Source organism: Pyxicephalus adspersus, chromosome 11, assembly GCF_032062135.1.
Source record: "Pyxicephalus adspersus chromosome 11, UCB_Pads_2.0, whole genome shotgun sequence".
Taxonomy (NCBI): domain Eukaryota; kingdom Metazoa; phylum Chordata; class Amphibia; order Anura; family Pyxicephalidae; genus Pyxicephalus; species Pyxicephalus adspersus.
This window is the reverse complement of record NC_092868.1, coordinates 50165953-50185978: the sequence shown is the minus strand read 5'-3', so window position 1 is coordinate 50185978 and position 20026 is coordinate 50165953. Positions and strand designations below refer to the sequence as shown.

Here is a 20026-nt window from a genome sequence, read left to right as displayed (position 1 = left end):
ATAGATTGGACAGTAAATGATTAGACAAATGCATAACAATGATCCAGCACATGCAATTCCAATTGTTTCTATCCAGGTAAAACAATCAGAAGGACAGAAAATGGCACACCTTCAGAGATTTGGTTTGATCTGTTGATTGGAATATTAATCAGAGTGGTTGGACGTACAACTGGCACTTTCATACGTAAAAGTACGTGTTTTATCCCGCCACTCTTCCCTATTAATATAGACTGTGCACAAAACATTGCATGCACAAAATTAACACTTCAAGGGAAAATGATTGTGATCTTATATTTATTTCTATTTTATTTCTGTAAGATTTTTTTCTGCAGCTATCTAAGCTATTGATCTGTCAGAGGTCATTATTCCCTTTTGACATGTGAAGTCAGCCAAAGATTTTATTGTCCACATGTAGCTGCAGGCTGTTGTTGAAGTTTCCCCTCTCTCCAGGTATCAGATAATAGAATAAGTAGCTCTTTCCCACACTGCAAGCTTCTTTCAGCAGAATGCCCCATTATCCACCCCCTCCCATCCCTATTAGAGGCTCCAGATGCCACCTTGCAGTATGACACACGTCTATTGTCCCTACTGCTCTGTGATTGGTTGCTGAGTGTGGGAACCTCTGCACAGACTGATCCTCACACATTATTATGCAGAGAGAGGGATATAAAAGAGGAGGGTAAGCTCTGTGACTTCACATCACTGAAATCCCTTCTACACCAAGGACACTGAGCCAAGGAACTGCTCCGTTCACTGACAGAAAATATGGCTCCTTGCAGCAGCCCTGTACTTCACTGTGCTGACCGCCAGATTTCTCAGCAAACTAGAAAAGTAAGTTTCTTTTTAGATTGTTAGCTTCCTGATTCATTCATTCTATTCCTAGTATGCTCATTTCTCCAATCTTCTGACCCCTATACATTCTCCCACCCTGTTCTGCTAAATTCTCATCCTGGCACCTCCAAGATCCCAAATCTTCTTACCTCTATAAATCTGATCTTTCCATCTAATATTCTCATAGATCTCCTGATCCTGGCACTTTCAAGATGCCTTATTACCTTACGCCTATCACATCTTGTCCTCCTAGATCTCCTAATTCAGGCACCTCCAAGATCCCATACCTTCCTAGGCCTATAGATCTGATTTTTCTATCCAAAGTTCTCCTAGATCCCCCGACACCATCTAAATATCCTAATATCTTACTCCTAGGAAACCTTCAACCCAATGTCCTCCTAGATTTCCTAATTCAGGCACCTCCAAGATCCCATACCTTCCTACCCCTGTAGATCTGATCTTTCTATCCGAAATCCTCCTAGATCCCCCGACACCATCTAAATATCTTAATGTCTTACTTCTAGGAAACCTTCAACCCAATGTCCTCTTAGATCTCCCAATTCAGGCACCTCCAGGAACCCAGACCTTCCTACCCCTATAGATCTGATCATTCTATCCAAAGTCCACCTAGATCTCCTGATACTATCTGAATGTCTTAATGTCTTACCCCTAAGAAATCTTCAACCCAATGTCCTACTAGATATCTTTATCTGTACCCGAATGTCTTTTATTCCACCAATACTCTAGGTCTTTTTCTCTTCTCTTCACTAATATTCCCCCCAAAGCATTCATTTTTTCCCCTGAAATAAATCCTCCCCTTTATTTTTTATGCAGCCACTAACCATGCCTTGTCTTGTTCTCTGCAGCTGAGAAAGCCTGTTATTGAGAAGATGAGACGAGATCGCATTAACAATAGCATCGAACAACTGCGTCTCATACTGGAGAAAGAGTTTCAGAAACATCAACTGCCCTCCAAACCTGAGAAGGCCGACATATTGGAGATGACGGTTACCTTCCTGCAGAAATACATGGCTGAGAAAAGTAAGTACCCCCTTGATAGATCTTGTGTTTTTTGATGAGAAAAGCCAGAAGATGATTGTATAACGTGACATTAGACTTTATATAACTAACACGTGTCTTGTTTTTCTCCAGATGTTGCAGAAGTCTCCAGCCAAGCCTACAAAGATGGCTACTCATCCTGTGTTCAAAACTCTGTAAACTTCCTCTCCCTGCACAAACAGACGGATGCTCAGATGAAGCTACTGCAAAACCTCCACAAGGTCCAAACTGTGACCAGCGCTCAATGTCCTACTGGATTCTCTGTTCCACAGAGCCCCAGCAAGCCCAGCACTCCAGACTGCAGCAAAGCCATGTGGAGGCCCTGGTAGACAATGTGTGCTTGCTATTCTGGACTGTACTGTTGGGTGTACATGGAGCAAACCTGACGTCTGTACATGGGGATCTGATCTCCATCACTGTACCTTATCATAGGGCTAGAGAGTACGCTTGTTATAAAGTGGTTGTAATCACAATGTGACTTAATATTACTCTTTGTTTTATCGTGGGAGCAGAATATTGCTCTTTGTATTATAACGGGAGCAGAATATTGCTCTTTGTATTATAACGGGAGTAGATTATTGCTCTTTATATTATAACAGGAGCAAATTATTGCTCTTTGTATTATAACGGGGGCAGATTATTGCTCTTTTGCATTCCTGTATGGAATGTTGGTATACCTATCTATATGTAGGCTTTATTACTGTATATGGATAGAGAATATTATCATTATTAAGTGTTTAATCACTGTGTGACCTGTTGAGTTGAGCAGACTTCAGCTCATCTGATTTCCAATTTGGAATTTAATATATATAAAGATAAATATATTATATGGAGAGAATAAAGTTTCTATTAACTTGGTCCCATTGCAAATAGCAGTACTTATTTGGAATTGGTTGTATATTCATATAAATGATTCGTTTTCTTCTATGAAGAAGTACATTAGACTCTGTTTAGAAGCATTCTGTGAATGTATTTGGTGTTGCAATGGCTCCATTGTGAACTGTAATCATTCTGTATGCATACAAATGAATGAAGAGGGATGCAATGTAACTTATTTGAATGATAATGATAATACAGAGAGACCTCTGTGGTCCCATTCTAACATTCTTCTCAGTGCTAACATAGGCTGCAGAAATGATGATATTATTAAGCATATTACTTAATGCTATTTTAGACTGTAAAGTACAGAAATTGATTTCTGATCACAGTATTGTAATTCTCCTTGAGAATTTAGTATATATTACCAGTTGGTATTTTAATGCATTGTTTATATTGTGCTATCAAATTGGTATTCATTCTATAGTATATTAGGATTTAATTCATGTTCTGCAATGTATTATGTAAAACAGATTATGTTTATGGTATGCAATATTTGCATTATATCCTACTATTATACAATACAGAATGTAGTGTGCAATATTTGCATCATTACTGTATGAATTTTGTATGCAGCATTTGCAAAAGTTGTTATCTTTAATATGTTGTACTTTGCAATATTTGCAGGTATTTGGTCAGTATGTATTTTGTACAGAAATGTGCAGTGTATTTTGAATCAAAATATTATATGTATAATACAAAAAATGATGCGCTAAATCATCAAACAATAAACAATATTATTGACTTGAATTTTGTGTTGACTTTCCTATAATGTTCGTATAAGCTTGTCAGGGTGGACATGAAAGCAAGGGGAATCCCATCTTGTTCAGGGGAATGCATTTTAAATAAAGGGTTAAATAGGGCTGGCTTTTGGGATGGGCAATCCTTGTGACTACCGGGAAGGGATTACACACTCCAAAAGCCAGCCCCGTTAACCCTTTTAAATTTATCTTATTATAAAAATCACAAAAATGAATTGCTCCATGTCTTTGCTAGTATTTGCAGCTCCTACCCCCTGGGCCATTGTGATTGTACTACGAAAGAGGGGGGAAACAGAAGGGGTTAAAACTTAGCAGCCTGCAGATGGGAGACCTGCCAATGCCAGCAAAGACATGGAAAAGCACTATGGCACCAATGGCCGGGTGGCTTCTGGTGATGGGGTGCCAAGCACACAGAGCAACATTTAACCAAAGGTCATCTTTGTTTTTCAAACATTTTTATGGTTTTTTAAAGGATTTTTTACAACATATTTGGGAGGAAATTGAGATAGTCATATAACAACAAAAAATTCCAACAGTCAAAGAGTTGAACTTCACGCATCATACAAAATCCAGATTATAACAAAAAGAAAATAAGTTTCCAACTAAATATTGCATCACATCAGTATTCCATTAATATGACATACAATGGTCTTTGTAAATGCAAAATAAATAACTTTACATTATTTCCTGTTATAAGTTTTAATGTTAACTTCAGATGCATTTGTCCCTACAACTTTTATGTAATCAATAAATGCTGTTACAGGTTTCAACATTTTATTCAGTGACTACATAACCTAAGTCAAGATATGGACTTTCTGAAAGCAAGCTATTGTTATTCATGCTGCTAGGATTTATGTAATCAAACGGGAATATAGTTTTTGAAGCGTCTCATCTAGTTGTGCAAAAAAGGATATCTCTATCCATTTAGGTAAGTTGATTTGGGTGACTGAATGGATGAGGTTGTAGATTCTGATCCAAAATCTTTTAACTTTTGGGCAACTCCACCAGGCATGTAACTCATCTGACCACATTTTCTACAGCAAAGGTCATCTTTGATGGCTAAAACCCCAATTAGTTTTCTTTTTCTATCAGAGATTTAACTTTACTTGTATCTCGGATACACAGAGTATATTAGGGGAAATCTTTCTAACCCAAGAGGAAATCAATAATTAGCTGTCATTGGTACAGGCGCCCCTCTCCCCCCATTGGAAGGTTTTTCTTGTCACATGCTGTTCCTGTGGTGACAACTATTTTGGAGTTACCATTACTTTCCTATACCAGAGAATGTTCATCAAGATCAAAAGTAAATGCTAATTACCCAATGGGTACAGAGATGGCAAATAAAAATAACAGTGTCTTTCACTACTCTATAATAAATTTAGAAATGGCTTTACATAACTTTTAATAACTAACTTCAAATGATGGGATGTTATAAAAAATACAGGTTCATCTCACTTTATAAAATGAGGTCTAAAACACAAAGTGCAATACCCCATAGGAACCAAATAGTGTTCCCCAATTTAGGACTTGATAAGGGGAAATCTGACCATTGGCACTGATCAGTGAATCTCTAAATGCACTTTAGTGTTGGGTTACAAGTGCTCATTTCTATTATTCCCCAAGAACATGCAAATAAAACATCAAAATATTATGCAAAGTCATAATAAACAAAGATCATTTAAAAGAAATAATGTAAAATAAAAGAATAATATATAAAAACAATATATAATAATAGTCCAACAATATTTCAATCCCATGAGTAAACACTACAGCTCTTGTTAACAGGAACCTTGGCTAAAATTAATATTCACATCCGGGGGAATCTTCACCGGGAGTCTGGTCCACGGCATACTATATGCATAAACACAGTAGCCCAATTGGCCCATTTATGACTAGGCATGCATTTGCCAGCACCAATGCTGGAAGACGGTCAGCTCATTTCTGTAAATCCAGCCTAGTTAGCTTATATCTGCCTTATTACTTTTCAAAAAAATGTCATAGAAAACTCATTCTAGCCAAAGACTACTACATATGGATTGATTTCCACTTCCAATCCAATAAAATTATTAAACCTAGAGTGAATCTTAAAAGAAATCAGCAGCCTATCAATTGTAAGTGACCATTTCTTGTTGGTTTCCAATTGGATGGAGAGTACAAATGACCAGATCAGAATTCTGATCATTTTTTTATGTAGGAAAAACTATTAGATGGACAGAATATTGTATCGTCCGCAGTATTTTGAGAACTTCAACCAATCAATTAATGATTACAAAATCAATTGGTTGGATCAGTTGAGTGCAAAATTGGCAATGGATCAGCTCATGTGCACTAAGCATAGGAGAACCCAATGCTTTTTTTGAAAGATTTCCCATCCAAGCTGTCACACCTTTGACATTTTCAGCCAAAAATGTTTCCAACTTGTTACTTTCCCTGGAGACTGTAATGATAGACCTCCCACCCTCTGTACAGTGATTGCTCGTCTTTGATGTTCAGGGTAATGAGGTGTCACTGGCATGTTAGACAGAATCTTATCACACCATAGCATCCTCTGTCTCTGGAGACCCCATGGAGGACTCTCTATTGACACCACTCCCCAGACACATGGGAATCTCCAATACAATAAATGGATAAGCATTTTCATTAGAGAACCACAGACATGTTTTATACTGATGACCCATCTGCATGAGACTGATAAGTTTGTGTTGTGTTCAGGGGTGAAATTATTGGTTCATTTATGTCCTGAAGATGCATTGTGTCCCCTTTTCTTAATTCAAGACCTCTTATCTCTGGCTGCAGCAATATTCTGGGGTATAAAATAACATTCACTAGCCAGGGATATGGCCAGAAGTAATTACTGTGCAAGGGGCACTTTGCTCTGCATTTGCATGACAATTTAAAGAGCAACAATGTAATCCATAACTATCCAACCTTATATCACATGTTGATTGAAGTCAAGATGATTGCTAATTCTTCTTTATGTGTTTTTTTAGCACTTTGCATCAGGTTTATGAATAATACCGGTCTAGAGCAGCATTTTAACATGAGGGAACCCTTGAAATAACTTTCAGTTCTTCAGGAAGCCCCTACTATAATTACTATATCCACAGCTCACAGTAAGTTAGTGTGGTGATTAGTAGGAAGAATGCCTCTTACATTGCTGGTCATTGGAAAGAATGTTACCCTTAAACCGCATACACATGTGCAGTTATAGTCGTTGGATCCTTTCTAATGACTAAGGATTGCACGATGCATGAATGAGTCCTGTTCATACAGCACTGTACTGCTCTATGGAGAGGGGAGGGGGAGAACGATGGAGCAGCACCTCACTGTGCACTCTCCCCCTTCCCTGGCATTAGGATCGTTCGTCATCCATGGTCCGTGGATCCGCCAGGACGTTCGTTCAGATGATGGATGATGGGTGCTGTACACACACCAGATTCTCATCCAATATCAGCCCTGAGCCGATTATTGGGTGAGAACCATTGAACGTGCGTACGTAGCTTTACAGAAAGTCAAAAAGATAATTGATTAAATGGACCTGAGAGGCACAAATTGCTCATTGTTCAAGAAACCCCTAGAAACCTCTGGGGGAACCCTGGTTGAGAAACATTGGGCTGGATCAGGGGTGTCAAACTCAAATACACAGAGGGCCAAAATTAAAAACTACGACAAAGTCGCGGGCCAAACTTGAAGTCTATTGAAACAATTGAGGAAGTTTTTCCTTCCTATTAGATATAAAACCTTTTCATATGGAAACAAAGAGGTTTTGCTTAACATTCAATCTGGAACAAGCTTATAATAGAGAAATAGCACCGCTACTACAATTCCCTGCGTCTAAAAAACAGTCCAATGCGGGGCCACACATAGGCAGTTAGCCCGCTGGTCTATAGACGCGAATGTGGTCCAGGAATTGTAGTAGTGGTGCTATTTCAATGCAGCGGCGGGCCAGCTGCAATTCATATTTCTGGGAAGCCAAAAAAAATTCCTTTGGGGGGCCAAATTTGGCTGTCAGGCAAGGGTTTGCCAACCCTGGGCTAGCGAATAGGGGAACTGCTGGCCTAGTATCTCCCCGGGGGGGGACTCCAGCAGGGAGGTTCATCAGCCACTGTCCTGGCGCCACTGAAACCAACCTTGGAGTTTTGGGTATTCCTACCTTCTCTAAAGTTCTCCTACTTTCTCCTTCTGCAAACTCTAAGTATGTACACATGCCAGATGATTATCATGCAAACCAAACAATTGTGATCATTCTGGGTTAAGCGTAAAGCATTCTAGTTCCATCCTGGTGGATCAATTATCTTATTTATTAGGGAAGCAAGGAGGTTCCACTCACTCATCCTACCTCTTCTTTCTCCATAGAACTGAACAACACTGTGTGTACACTTCTCATTCATGTCACTGGAATTCATGTCCACTCAGTCAATGGAAATGATCATGAAAGATCTAATGTGTGAACAAACACTTACTGGAACAGGAGCAATATTGCATAATGGCTGTAGCAACCAGACAGGTCTAGGAATACAAGTGGAGCCTAAAAAAAGCCATAGATTGATCTAATTAGCCTTAATTTACTAAAAACTCAACATGATGCTAGAGCAGACCAACTCTAAAAGGTCCACTTGGATAATTTAATCATTGTCTATACATTACCATCATTTGCAGTATATCAGTCCTTTTTTTTTTTAAACTGCATCTTTTTGGAACATAGAGAACACAAGGAGAATCTGCAAACTCAATGCAGACAGTGTCCTGGCTGACATTCAAACCTGGGACCCAGCGCTGCTGCAAACTGCTAACCACTGAGCCACCATGCTGCCCACCAATGCACCATGATTCATATCTGAGCATTGCTGTATATTGAACACACACTTGTATTGCGATGTGCTGGTAAGGTGCGTTGGAGCAGTTTTGTGTATGTTACAGAAGCACAGACTTGAACACTGCAAAAACCTATACTATACTATATATAATATACTATACATTATATACTATATAATAAAATCAACTATGAGTTGGATTTGCAAGAAAAGATTTTAATGATGTATATAGCTAATGAGAAAAGCCTTATTAGCTGCACATAAAAGTGCTAAAGCTAAATTGAATTTTCTTATAAAAAACAGAACAGAAGGTAAACAAAAATATTTGATTTGAGTTGATTCTTTTGTATCTTTTTTATTTTTTCTTATTCTTTACTATTTGCATAACTATTAAACTTTTACTGACCGAAAGTAATGACAACTAACACCTCTGGAAAAGCCAACTATTTTGTACATAAAATATTTCAAAGGATTTTTAAAAATTGTGCAGGATCCATCTGAAATGAATTAAATATAGCAGAGGATCAATGTGTCAATAAAAGTTGCAATGTGTGATTTTATGGGATAACATCTTGTTACTGGTCTTTCCCACACTCCCCCCTGCATCCTGTATTATCCTCTGCTATTAGAGGCTCCAGATGCCACCTTGTAGTGTGACACACGTCCATTGTCCCTACTGCTCTGTGATTGGCTGCTGAGTGTGGGAACCTCTGGAAAGCCAGTTCTCCATACATTATTATGCAGGGAGAGGGGTATATATGGAGGGCTCAGATGCTCAATAGCAGACACAGCAACTGGCTCACCCAGCACACTGACTGCTACCAGCTCCACCAACATGGCACCATGCACCATGAGGACATTGGATCAGCAAGCTACCAATGGGCTCCGAAAGGTAAGATTTTCCTCTAGTGCGCTTACTTTATATATTTTCTTTTACATTTTTTTATTACTATATATTTGCTAGAGTGTCTGATGAAAGAACAAAAGCAGACAACTACTATTCCTTATTGTAGTTCCTTCATATTGCTGCGATTTGCTTGAAGTTTCCATTTCTTAAATTAAATCAATTCATCATTAGCACCTTTTAGCTGCACAGTGAGCAGACTTTTCTTTATATTCACTTCTATTTAATAAGTTTCTGATGAAAGAACAAATTCAAATGAATATTATTCATTATTGTAGTTCTTTTATATTGCTGCTATTTGCTCGAAGTTTACATTATTTTTACAAAAATGCGCAGCTTTCAGACATTGCTTTATAGAAACTTGTATTTAATAAAAGGAACTTGGACTCTATACAGGGTTACCTTCTGTACCCATCAATCAAAGTTAGATTGATATAGATTGTGATAACAAATATATTAACTATTTCTTGTCTTGTTTCTGCAGCTGAGAAAGCCTGTTATTGAGAAAATGAGAAGAGATCGCATTAACAGCAGCATTGAGCAGCTGCGTCTCATATTGGAGAAAGAATTCCAAAAAAATCAACTGCCCTCCAAACCTGAGAAGGCCGACATATTGGAGATGACGGTCAGCTTCATACAGCAGTACATGGCTGAGAAAAGTAAGTAAGCCCTCACCCACCCCATGCCTGACCTAGGTCTTGAGTTTATTGATGAGCAGATGATTATAGATTGGATTTTATATAACTAACATGCATCTTGTCTATTCCAGATGTAACAACAAGCTCCAGCCAAGCCCATAGAGATGGCTACTCCACCTGTGTCCGAGACTCTGTGAACTTCCTATCCTTGCACACACAGACAGACACCCGGATGCAGCTGCTGCAGAACCTCCATGGGGTCCAGATTTTGACCAACCCTCTGAGTCCTTCTGCTTACCCCACCACACAATGCCCCAGCAATCCCAGCACTCCAGACATCAGCAAAGCCCTATGGAGACCCTGGTGATGACTTTGTCCCTGGAATTCAATTAACTGACTTCTTGAACAAAATACACAATGAAGTCTTGTATACATGTTGCACTTTATCAGAGGACTTCTTCAATGCTTGCAGAGCTTTGTATAAAAGCTCATTGATGTGAGAAGTTCTGCTGTACAATTTCCCAATGGGAACTTATTGTATTCTACTTTTGGATAACATTTAATTTAATTTTGTAATGTTTATTTATTTATCAGGGCTTCAGAGGTGTACTGTAGAGCATGTTGCTTTAATTTACAACAGTATTCCTGTACAGGAGTCTTATTTCTTCTTGGTGTTAGTACATTTATTACTAATACAGATTTTAGATTTCTGAATATTGGTGAGCTGAATAGTAAAACGTGCTGAATGTGATCCACAGAAACCAATTTGAGTTTGTTTTCTGAATGTATCATTGACTCTGATTGCTTGCTGTGGGTCTTGCACACATTCTATAGGAGAGATGCAAATGATTGTAATTTGTATAGCTCAGGTTGTGATAAGAAATGCAGACTTGCACAATTAGCAGTCAATCTGATATCTAATACACCCAATAATATCTAATACATCCAATTCATTGGAAGGAATATATAGGAAATGACTGCTTTTCCACAAAAACTAGAGTATCTTTTATTTCAAAAATGATAATGAGCTTACACGCCACGACAATCTAAAATATTAGGTAATGCATATTGCATGTGTTTAATAGTAAAAGCAGAGTGAATATTGCCCTGCTTGTCATACAACGCTTGCACCAAGCGTCCTTAATACTTATGATGTGACTGCCCTGGACTTGTGGGTATCTTTATATATTGTGATCTTTTCATAAAGTAAATTGTGTTTGGATTCTAATTGAATCTTCATATTTTATATAGTGAACTGCAATGATTGTATCTGTTTGAAACAAACAAAATATCATGGTGCAGATGTGAATTATGTTATAATGACAAGTTATCTGTCTTCTGTATGCTGTATCTGTAAAAATATTTATATTTATATATATGAGAGTATTACTATAAAACGTTAATAAACAGTGCATATCTGAAATATAATTGTGTTTTTACTTTTTATTCTTTATGTTTATGTTATATGTTAGGAAATGTAGGTAAACATAAAATGAACAAGATATTGGCCCTGATTTATAAAAGCTCTCCAAGTCTGGAGAGGATACTGGGTGATCCAGCAAACCTGAAATGGATCTGGTCCAGGATTCAAAACTTTTGCTAGCTAATAGCAAATGATTTTTAAAAATCCTTTCCATGTTTTTTGGATCACCCAGCTTCACTTCTGAAGTGTATTCTCTCCAGCCTTGTAGAGCTTTAGTAAATCAGGGCCAATATCTTGTTCATTTTTTGTTTCTCACAGCTACTGGAGAAGTGGATAGAAACAATAATATCCATCAGTCTGTCTATTTATACATCTGTATATTTATCTATCCATTTATCTATATATATTGATTCATTTATTTGTCTGAATACTCATCCAACATCTATCCATCTATCCATTCATTAATTTATCGTTCCATTTATTTATTTATTCATCCATCCAGTCTATCTATCTATCTATCTATCTATCTATCTATCTATCTATCTATCCATCTCTTCATCTCTCCCTCCCTCATCCATCCACTTACCCATCTCCTTACTGTCTAGAATAATTTAAAGACCAACTCCACCCTTGCCACTAAAAGCCATCATGGGTGAATAATAAAGCAGGGTAAAGATAATTTGATTCATCCAATTGTGCACAGTGATTTAAAAAATATCTTCTTAGAACATGATTAGATTTTAGAAGCAAACACGTTTACTTTAGGTTAGTAACTTACTCCTTTAAAGGGTATATATATATATATATATGGTTTAAAGGGTAACTTTGCTAAAAACTGATATTTCTGTTTAGGAAACCGCATATATATATATATATATATATATATATATATATATATATATATTATAGTTAAAAAATATCAGTTTTTAGCAAAGTTGGCCTTTAAATCCTTAGCACAAAGTTCATTGGCTGCAGACTGCAATTCATGAACTAACTTAGATTAAGTAGCATTTATGTGTTTTTGTTGGTCTCTCTCATGCACATTGCAGCAGCCTTTGTTTCCTGCAATCTGACAACCCCCTATAACTAACGTTGCACGCTGCTCCAATGAACAGGGATATGGATTTGAGCAATGTGCGGGGACACATATTGGACCACCAGAGGTCTGGGTCACTGCAAATTGGGCCTGGTTTATTAAAGCTCTCCAAGACTGGAGAAGGTAGACTATTATTGGAGAACCTGGGTGATCCAACAAACCTAGTATGGATCTGGTCCAGTATTGAAGACAACTGATATTTTCATTAAATCTATTCCAGGTTTTCAGGATTACGCAGGTTCTTCCATTTGGTCTATAGTCTTCAGTCTTGGAGAACCTTAATAAATCAGGATCATTGGATGACAGCAGCGGTCAGACTCTCCAATGTGCTGCTGGCAGGGAGTTGACAATTATTGCTGTAAAAAGCAAGTAAAAGCAGAATCATTACCAAATATACCGCATGACTGCTTACAATAATAAATATGGAGTGTTCTCTTGGTTTTCATTGGATGAGCCTAGAATTTGGTTATATAGCTATGTTGTGCTCAGCAGCAAACTGTCAAATATAGGAAAAGGAGATCAAACGTCTCCACTTGCACCTAAACGCTGAGGGAATTGGTCCATTGTAACCCCTACCCCTTCCCATACACACACAATGCATTATTTATTTTCCAGAACAACAGTACACTTATTTACCATTGCTGAGTAAATACAATACACAAAATATTTTCTATTTTTAAAAAGTATTTTATTTTCAAAGAAGTAAAACATAATTACATCTCAGACAGAAGTATGAATGTGTTGCATACTTTTACACAATCGATTTAGGCAAATATTACCCACCCAAAATGATACAAACATGCAAATATTGCAAACAATAATGTGAATTATATTCAACCTTTTCAATATTTACTGCAAATATTGCAGAACATCCGGCATTTCTCCTTCACAAGAAGGCAACAAATAGGATTGTTAGTTATGGCAATCACATTGTGATTACACTATAATACTATGTCAGTAGTACATGAATAGAAATCTTTGAAAGCAATGAATGTGAAACATTTACAAATTTACATAAAACATGATTGTCCCCATTGCAGGACATTGGTGGACAATCTGCTGCCTTTCTGGCATAAAGTTGGGTGCACATGGGAAAATTTTGTTTGTGCCAGTGATTGCTATACATATAGCTGCATATAATAGTATTTGATAACACAGATTCATTGAATTGTGTGATAATTGTTCCCTATTTGTAGCCTAAATCTCACAAAAGCACAAAAATCATTCAAAATGTGCACCCAGCCTAAATAACCTTTGACACTCAATAATGTCAAATTGTCATTATTAATGGATACTTAATATAAATGCTCTCTGTACTTTTCTTATAGCATTATATTATTTTGCAAAATGTAATACAATATAAAAATATAAGCTTGAGCGCATGACATTTTGATTGTCAATGTTACCCTAAATCAGCAAATCTGATTCTAGCTTGCATTATCTAATAAATAAAACCTAGAGATTTCATAGAAAATATACAATGTCATTTTTATGACAGATACAATGCCACTTTTGTGACTTCCATAATACATTTCAGTATCAGTAAATGTGAAATGTACTCTAGTTTTAATATAAAACATAGTGAATAATGATTGTAATTGGGCTTCATGTTTTGCTGCAGCAAACCAACGCTTGCATTTTGTATAATATATGTAAAAAATGATAGCTGCAATTTGCATCTGATTGCTGTAGACTATTTCATTGGCCCAATAACATAATTCTAATATGTTTTGTACCCTAAGGTAAATATATATATATATATATATATATATATATATATCACATGTGTTACACATAACATATAATAATAAGAACAATAATCTTACATTTTAGCTTTATAATAAAGCAGATAGAAATACACATATATATACAACCCATTCCAAACAGGAATGTACTAAAACTAGGATCTGATCCCAGCATAATATATAACCTAGTATTGGATCATTTCATGATTACATAATGGTCATTGTAACCTTACTCTCTATCAATATGATAGGACGCAGAGATTGGGGTCAGACCCCTAAATACCATTGTATGCTTCTTGTACACCCAACTTAATGTATACAGCTCAAAGTCCTGAAAAGTGTCTCTACCAGGGTCTCCACAAGGCTTTGCTGCTGTCTGGAGTGTTGGGCTTGCTGGGGATCTGTGCAATGGGAAGTACAGGAGTGTTGGCCATAATCTGGGTTCCATGGAGGCTCTGCAACAGTTGCATGTGGGTTTCCTTCTCTGCATGCACAGACAGAAAGTTCACGGAGTTCTGGATGCAGGTGGAGTAGCCATCTCTATGGGCTTGGCTGGAAGTTGTTTCATCTGGAATAGACAAGACACATGTTAGTTAGATAAAATCCAATATCACCTTCTACAATCATCTGCTCATCAGGAAACTCAGGATCTAGAACAAGCATGGTGTTGGTAGGGGTTTACTTACTTTTCTCAGCCATGTACTGCTGTATGAAGTTGACCGTCATCTCCAATATGTCGGCCTTCTCAGGTTTGGAGGACAATTTATGTTTCTGAAATTCTTTCTCCAATATGAGACGCAGTTGCTCGATGCTATTGTTAATGCGATCTCTTCTCATTTTCTCAATAACAGGCTTTCTCAGCTGCACAAAATAATACACAGAATGGTTAGTGATTGCTTATAGAATGCACAAATAGATAATAGGGATTTCAGGAAGAAAAAGAATGAAGTTAGGTGGAATCTAGGAGAAGACAGGTTGATAAGACTTAGAAGGGGGTTAAGATGCAAAACTTTGGAGTTGCCAGGGTGGAGGAATTAGGTGAGACACTGGATGGGAAGACCTAGTGGGACAACTGAACAAGGGATTTTGGAGGTCCCAGGATGGGAAGATCTTGGAGGACAGAGTGAGAAGATGTCTAATAGTAACAAGAAGGAGAATCTTGGAGGGACCAGGATTGAGGACAGGGAGAGAAGATTTAGAATAGTAACAAGAAGGAGAACCTTGGAGGGACTAGGATGAGGAGCTCTTGGAGAACAGGGAAAAAAGATCTAGAAGTGAGAAGAAGAACCTTTGGGGTGTCAGGATGGAAAGATCTTGGAGGACAGGGAGAGAAGATCTAGAATAGTAACATGAATGAGTATTTTGAAGGGACCAGAATGGGGAGATCTTAGAGAACAGGGAAAGAAGATCTAGAAGCGAGAAGGGGAACCTTTGAGGTGCCAGGATGGAAAGATCTATGAGGGCAAGATGGAAAAAGCTAATGAATAAGATTAAATTTTTTTGAGCTATCAAGATAGGGAGCTCTAAAAGGAGACGTTACCAGGATATAAAATGGAAAGCTTACCTTTCTGGGTTGCTGTGTGAGTTGGCGTTCAGCACAATGCAGTACAGGGCTGCTGGAAGGAGCCATGGTATTCAGCCAGTAAGCCTAAAGCAGTGCTCAATGTCCTCAGAGTGGAAGGGTTCTCAGTGATGTGAAGTCAGAGAGCTGACCCTCCTCTCTATATACCCCTCACTCTGCATAATAATGTGTGAGGATCAGTCTGTGCAGAGGTTCCCACACTCAGCAACCAATCACAGAGCAGTAGGGACAATAGACGTGTGTCACACTGCAAGGTGGCATCTGGAGCCTCTAATAGAAGTGCATAATGTGATATGTAGGGGGCAAGCTGTAGGATAAGTGTGGGAAAGACCTGCTTCAAGATGCCCTTTAACATATGACATATTGCAGAACCCACCAATGCTTTGACTTTGTATTGTGTATGCAGGAAGGTTGCTGCAATATTTGTAATGCTAAGGAATAATAAAATATATATAAACAGATATATAAAATAAAAGAACAGTTTAACACATTGTTTGGAAAAATATTAAAAATATAAATAAAAATAAAAGCTGTTTAGTAAAAATTTAGGGCATTCCATCCAGACCTAATTTTTAAGGGCAGATGTTGGTAAATTGGATCACATGCATAGCAACAATCGGAGACTACAGTGTACAAATCTTCATATTGTAGGGCCCAGCTTCTCTTCTTTGGAGCCTTATAATAAACTATTTAAATACTGGTCAGTGAGCGTTACATATTTGCTTTGGATACTTATTCATGTCCTAGAAGAAAATCCTGTTTTACGCAATCAACCCTAATATGTTCTTCTTGGATCTTTTTTATTTTTATTGTAGAAGGCTGACCAATGTTACTGCCAAAGGAACTGGTAGTAACTAATATTAGTATATATAGTATATAGTACTGGCTTATCCCAAAGTTTATAAACCTGTAAAGTAGATCTTCCATTCTAAGAAGAATTGGCCAGGAGTCTGCTGTACTATGATTATTGTAAAAATGCTGTGAAAACAGTAAGATTGGAATACTACCATCACACTTCTAAGGATTCTTTTTTACATTTGCAGTGTGAAACCACATGGCTGGTAGCGTCAAAACAGCCTAATGGAGATTTGCACCTGGCTGCGGTGCAAACCTTAAAGCAACAACCAAGTGGGCAAAAGCATCCTATGAGAACCCCACCATGATCTGCCACAACCTTGTGAAGCTGCATGCAAGAAATGGTTTCCAACCTCTCCCATTCACTTGGGTAGAATTACAATTTAACTTGCGGTAGAATTCTGTGCTCATCACAAATCTGAACCCTAATTCTTTTCCCCCAATCCTGCTCTTCTTCCTTCTATTCTCTCTTCTATACCACAATACCTCCATGGGCCTTCTGGAAGTACCAGATGAGCAGATCTACAAACAGGAATGTCACCACTGTGTCCCCCTAACATAAACTATCAAGGTATTCACCAAATCAACATCTACCTCAAAACATCAGTTGGTATATTTCTTATTCACAACAGATGGGATGAAACAATGTGGGATTTCTGTACAACCATCATACATTGGTGACACTTTGGAGTTGACAGTATCATGGATGAGCATTTGGCTGCTCTCAGATGTCTATAGGCTGGAGGAAAAAGAGTAAATTTTTATGAAATTTGAAATCCCTTTATTCAAGTTACCCACATATTCCATATATCAGATGATCTGCAGTCATGCTATTTTCTTTGTCATCTTGCACACAGCCCAGTTATAGTAGGGAACGGCTATAATGCCAACCCTGGATGATGCCAAGCCATAAGTTGAAGGCACTCAAAGACTAAAGATAACAGTCACCCTATTGTTTCTGGTGACAATCTAATAGTTGGAGAGTACCACAGATAGGTGACCATTACCAATAACCTTCTTAATGACCTCCTCCACTTGAAAGTTTAGGTTCACTATAGAACTTCACCAAGCATTTAAATCCAGAGGCACTTCCTTTAACATAAACGTTCACATCATGCAACTGTTGATCTATAGTTTATGGAAAGGAGTTGCTCTGCTGTCCCCACTGAAGCTTTTTGTTTCTTTGATTGCTTTTCTTTTCTAACAAGCCACAGCTTGATGTCTACTGACACCTTATAGACGTTAGATTTTCTGATTGATCTAGCCCATAAACAACCATCATGTATCTATGGGCACCTTTGGGTCCTGATGTCACAGTTCCAATTTATTAAAAGATAAAATATCTTTGGCAAATGAGAAAGACTAATTGGGTTTCTAAAAAAGGAGGAATAATGAGTATTCCATTACAAGATGAGACCATAATTTCACTTTTTAGTCCAACACAAACTTATCAGTTTCATCCACATGTATCTCCGGTAAAAATATGTCTGTGGCTTTCTAATGAAGATGCTGATTTCCATTGATTGTATCGGAGATTCCCATGTGCCTGGGGAGTAGGGTTATTGGAGGCTCATCTGTGGGATCTCCAGAGACAGAGGATGCTGCGGTGTGATAAGAGGCTAGCTAACATGTCAATGACACCTCATTACCCTGAACATCAAAGACTGGACCACAGCTGATGGAGTAATAAATGTTATAGACCTGGGCCTTTTTAAAGGGTAATTCAGACTTTACCAGTAAAAAGGAGGTTCAGTTTATAGGTGGCACCATTGGTCTTCAGTTACTCTTTCCCACACTCTATCACAACCCCAATATAATACTGGACCCCCAAGAATTACCAGTATTTCTGGGTATGAAGGGAGACATGTTACTCTCTGTCTGTCTCCTGTCCCCCCAAAATACAATACTTTACCACTATTAATGAGGTTTGGTTTATAGGTGGCACCATTGGAAGTCTTCAGTTACTCTTTCCCACACTCTATCACAACCCCAATATAATACTGGGACCCCCAAGAATTACCAGTATTTCTGAGTATGAAGGAGGACATGTTACTCTCTGTCTGTCTCCTGCCTCCCCAAAATACAATACTTTATCGGTATTAATGAGGTTTGGTTTATAGGTGGTACCTTTGGAAGCTACCACCTTGTTATGACACTGGGAACCCAAGAAGAGGTGTGGAGGAGGTCATGTTACTCTCCGCCTGTCTCCTGCCTCCCCAAAATACAATAGCGGTACTAAGGAGGTTCACTTTATAGGTGCCACCTTTGGAAGTCTTCAGTTACTCTTCCCCACCAACCCAATCTGACTCCAGAACTCCAATAATTACTAGTATGTCTGGGTACATTGGGGGACATGTTGTACTCCCCTTGTCTCCTGCCTCCCCAAAATACAGCACTGCCACCCTGAACACCCTTCATTCGAAAGATTCAAGTGAAGCCCTCTGATTGATTCTGAGCTTTATATGGACCCTGACTTACCTAGAGATTGGAGAACTCCAATACAGTGAATCAGGGCAATGAGGGGCACGGTAGCAATGCCTACCAGTGGTGTCTCTTTAAAGACACCCTATCACTGCAGGGTTGTAACTAAAGGAGTTGTATCCTGTGAAAGAACAACATGAATACTTACCTTTCCAATAAACCATATTTTCCAACCTCAGTACTTGACTGATCTCTAGCAGATGTAAATATTTGACTCCTCCGGATGTGTAAATATCTAAATACTCCATTATGCACTGTGGTTCTTCCCATCACCTCCTACATCTTGCGATGATAAAGGAGTTAGAGGTAGAAACCAGCGCATTAGGCGTGGGCTTAGGTATTTGGTACCCCAGAAGTGGCAGATACGCAATGGCCCTAGATCACTCAGTGGTAAAGTTTGGGAAATGGACAAACAGAAAGGCAAGTATATATCTGTTTGTTTTACAAGCCGCAAGTAGATTGGGTTGGAGCTCTTCACTAAAGAATTGCTTTAAATAAATGAAATTTATATATTTGGATGTGTAGGCAACTCCAGAAAACCATTCTTGTGAATGGTGCGGGAATTATGGGTATAACATATGTGTAGACTTGGGAATTCAAGAGATATGGCCATGTGATCTCAAGAAGTAAAAGAAAAGTGATTTAACTTAAAAACCTGAAATATTGGATTTGGATGGACTGACTCTTAAAATGCCAACCGTTCATGTATTGGAAATCAGGGACATCACACACTTTAGGGTCAGCGGCCGGAACACATTTAAAGTTTACCAGAGAAGGATTTTACCTGCATAGAGCTGAATAGACCATTTGGGAAGATCCCCCAAGACTTTTATAAGTTAATAAACTTGTTACTCTGATGACTAAATATGAAAAAAATTACTTATTCTATATTCATTGACAAGTAACAATTACAATTGTTATCTCAAATTGGAATTTGCAAAGTAAAAAAGATCAACACTAA

The 20026-nt window shown here is 38.0% G+C and overlaps 3 protein-coding genes across 3 annotated transcripts; 2 read left to right on the top strand and 1 right to left on the bottom strand.

Moving 5' to 3' along the window:
• The first annotated feature begins 702 nt into the window (after positions 1 to 702).
• On the top strand, positions 703 to 3516 carry LOC140341102 (transcription factor HES-5-like). The gene is made up of 3 exons (XM_072426643.1): positions 703 to 831; positions 1698 to 1872; positions 1984 to 3516. Exons 1-3 carry the CDS (start codon positions 766 to 768, stop codon positions 2217 to 2219), a joined length of 477 nt encoding a protein of 158 aa, XP_072282744.1. The 5' UTR covers positions 703 to 765; the 3' UTR covers positions 2220 to 3516.
• Positions 3517 to 9123: 5607 nt separating this feature from the next.
• LOC140340649 (transcription factor HES-5-like) lies at positions 9124 to 11299 on the top strand. The gene is made up of 3 exons (XM_072425972.1): positions 9124 to 9233; positions 9730 to 9904; positions 10015 to 11299. Exons 1-3 carry the CDS (start codon positions 9177 to 9179, stop codon positions 10248 to 10250), a joined length of 468 nt encoding a protein of 155 aa, XP_072282073.1. The 5' UTR covers positions 9124 to 9176; the 3' UTR covers positions 10251 to 11299.
• Positions 11300 to 13081: 1782 nt separating this feature from the next.
• Positions 13082 to 15824, bottom strand: LOC140341010 (transcription factor HES-5-like). The gene is made up of 3 exons (XM_072426500.1): positions 15712 to 15824; positions 14834 to 15008; positions 13082 to 14715 (listed from the first exon to the last, which is right to left on the bottom strand). The coding sequence occupies exons 1-3, from the start codon at positions 15775 to 15777 to the stop codon at positions 14492 to 14494; spliced, it is 465 nt and encodes a 154-aa protein (XP_072282601.1). The 5' UTR covers positions 15778 to 15824; the 3' UTR covers positions 13082 to 14491.
• Positions 15825 to 20026: the final 4202 nt, after the last annotated feature.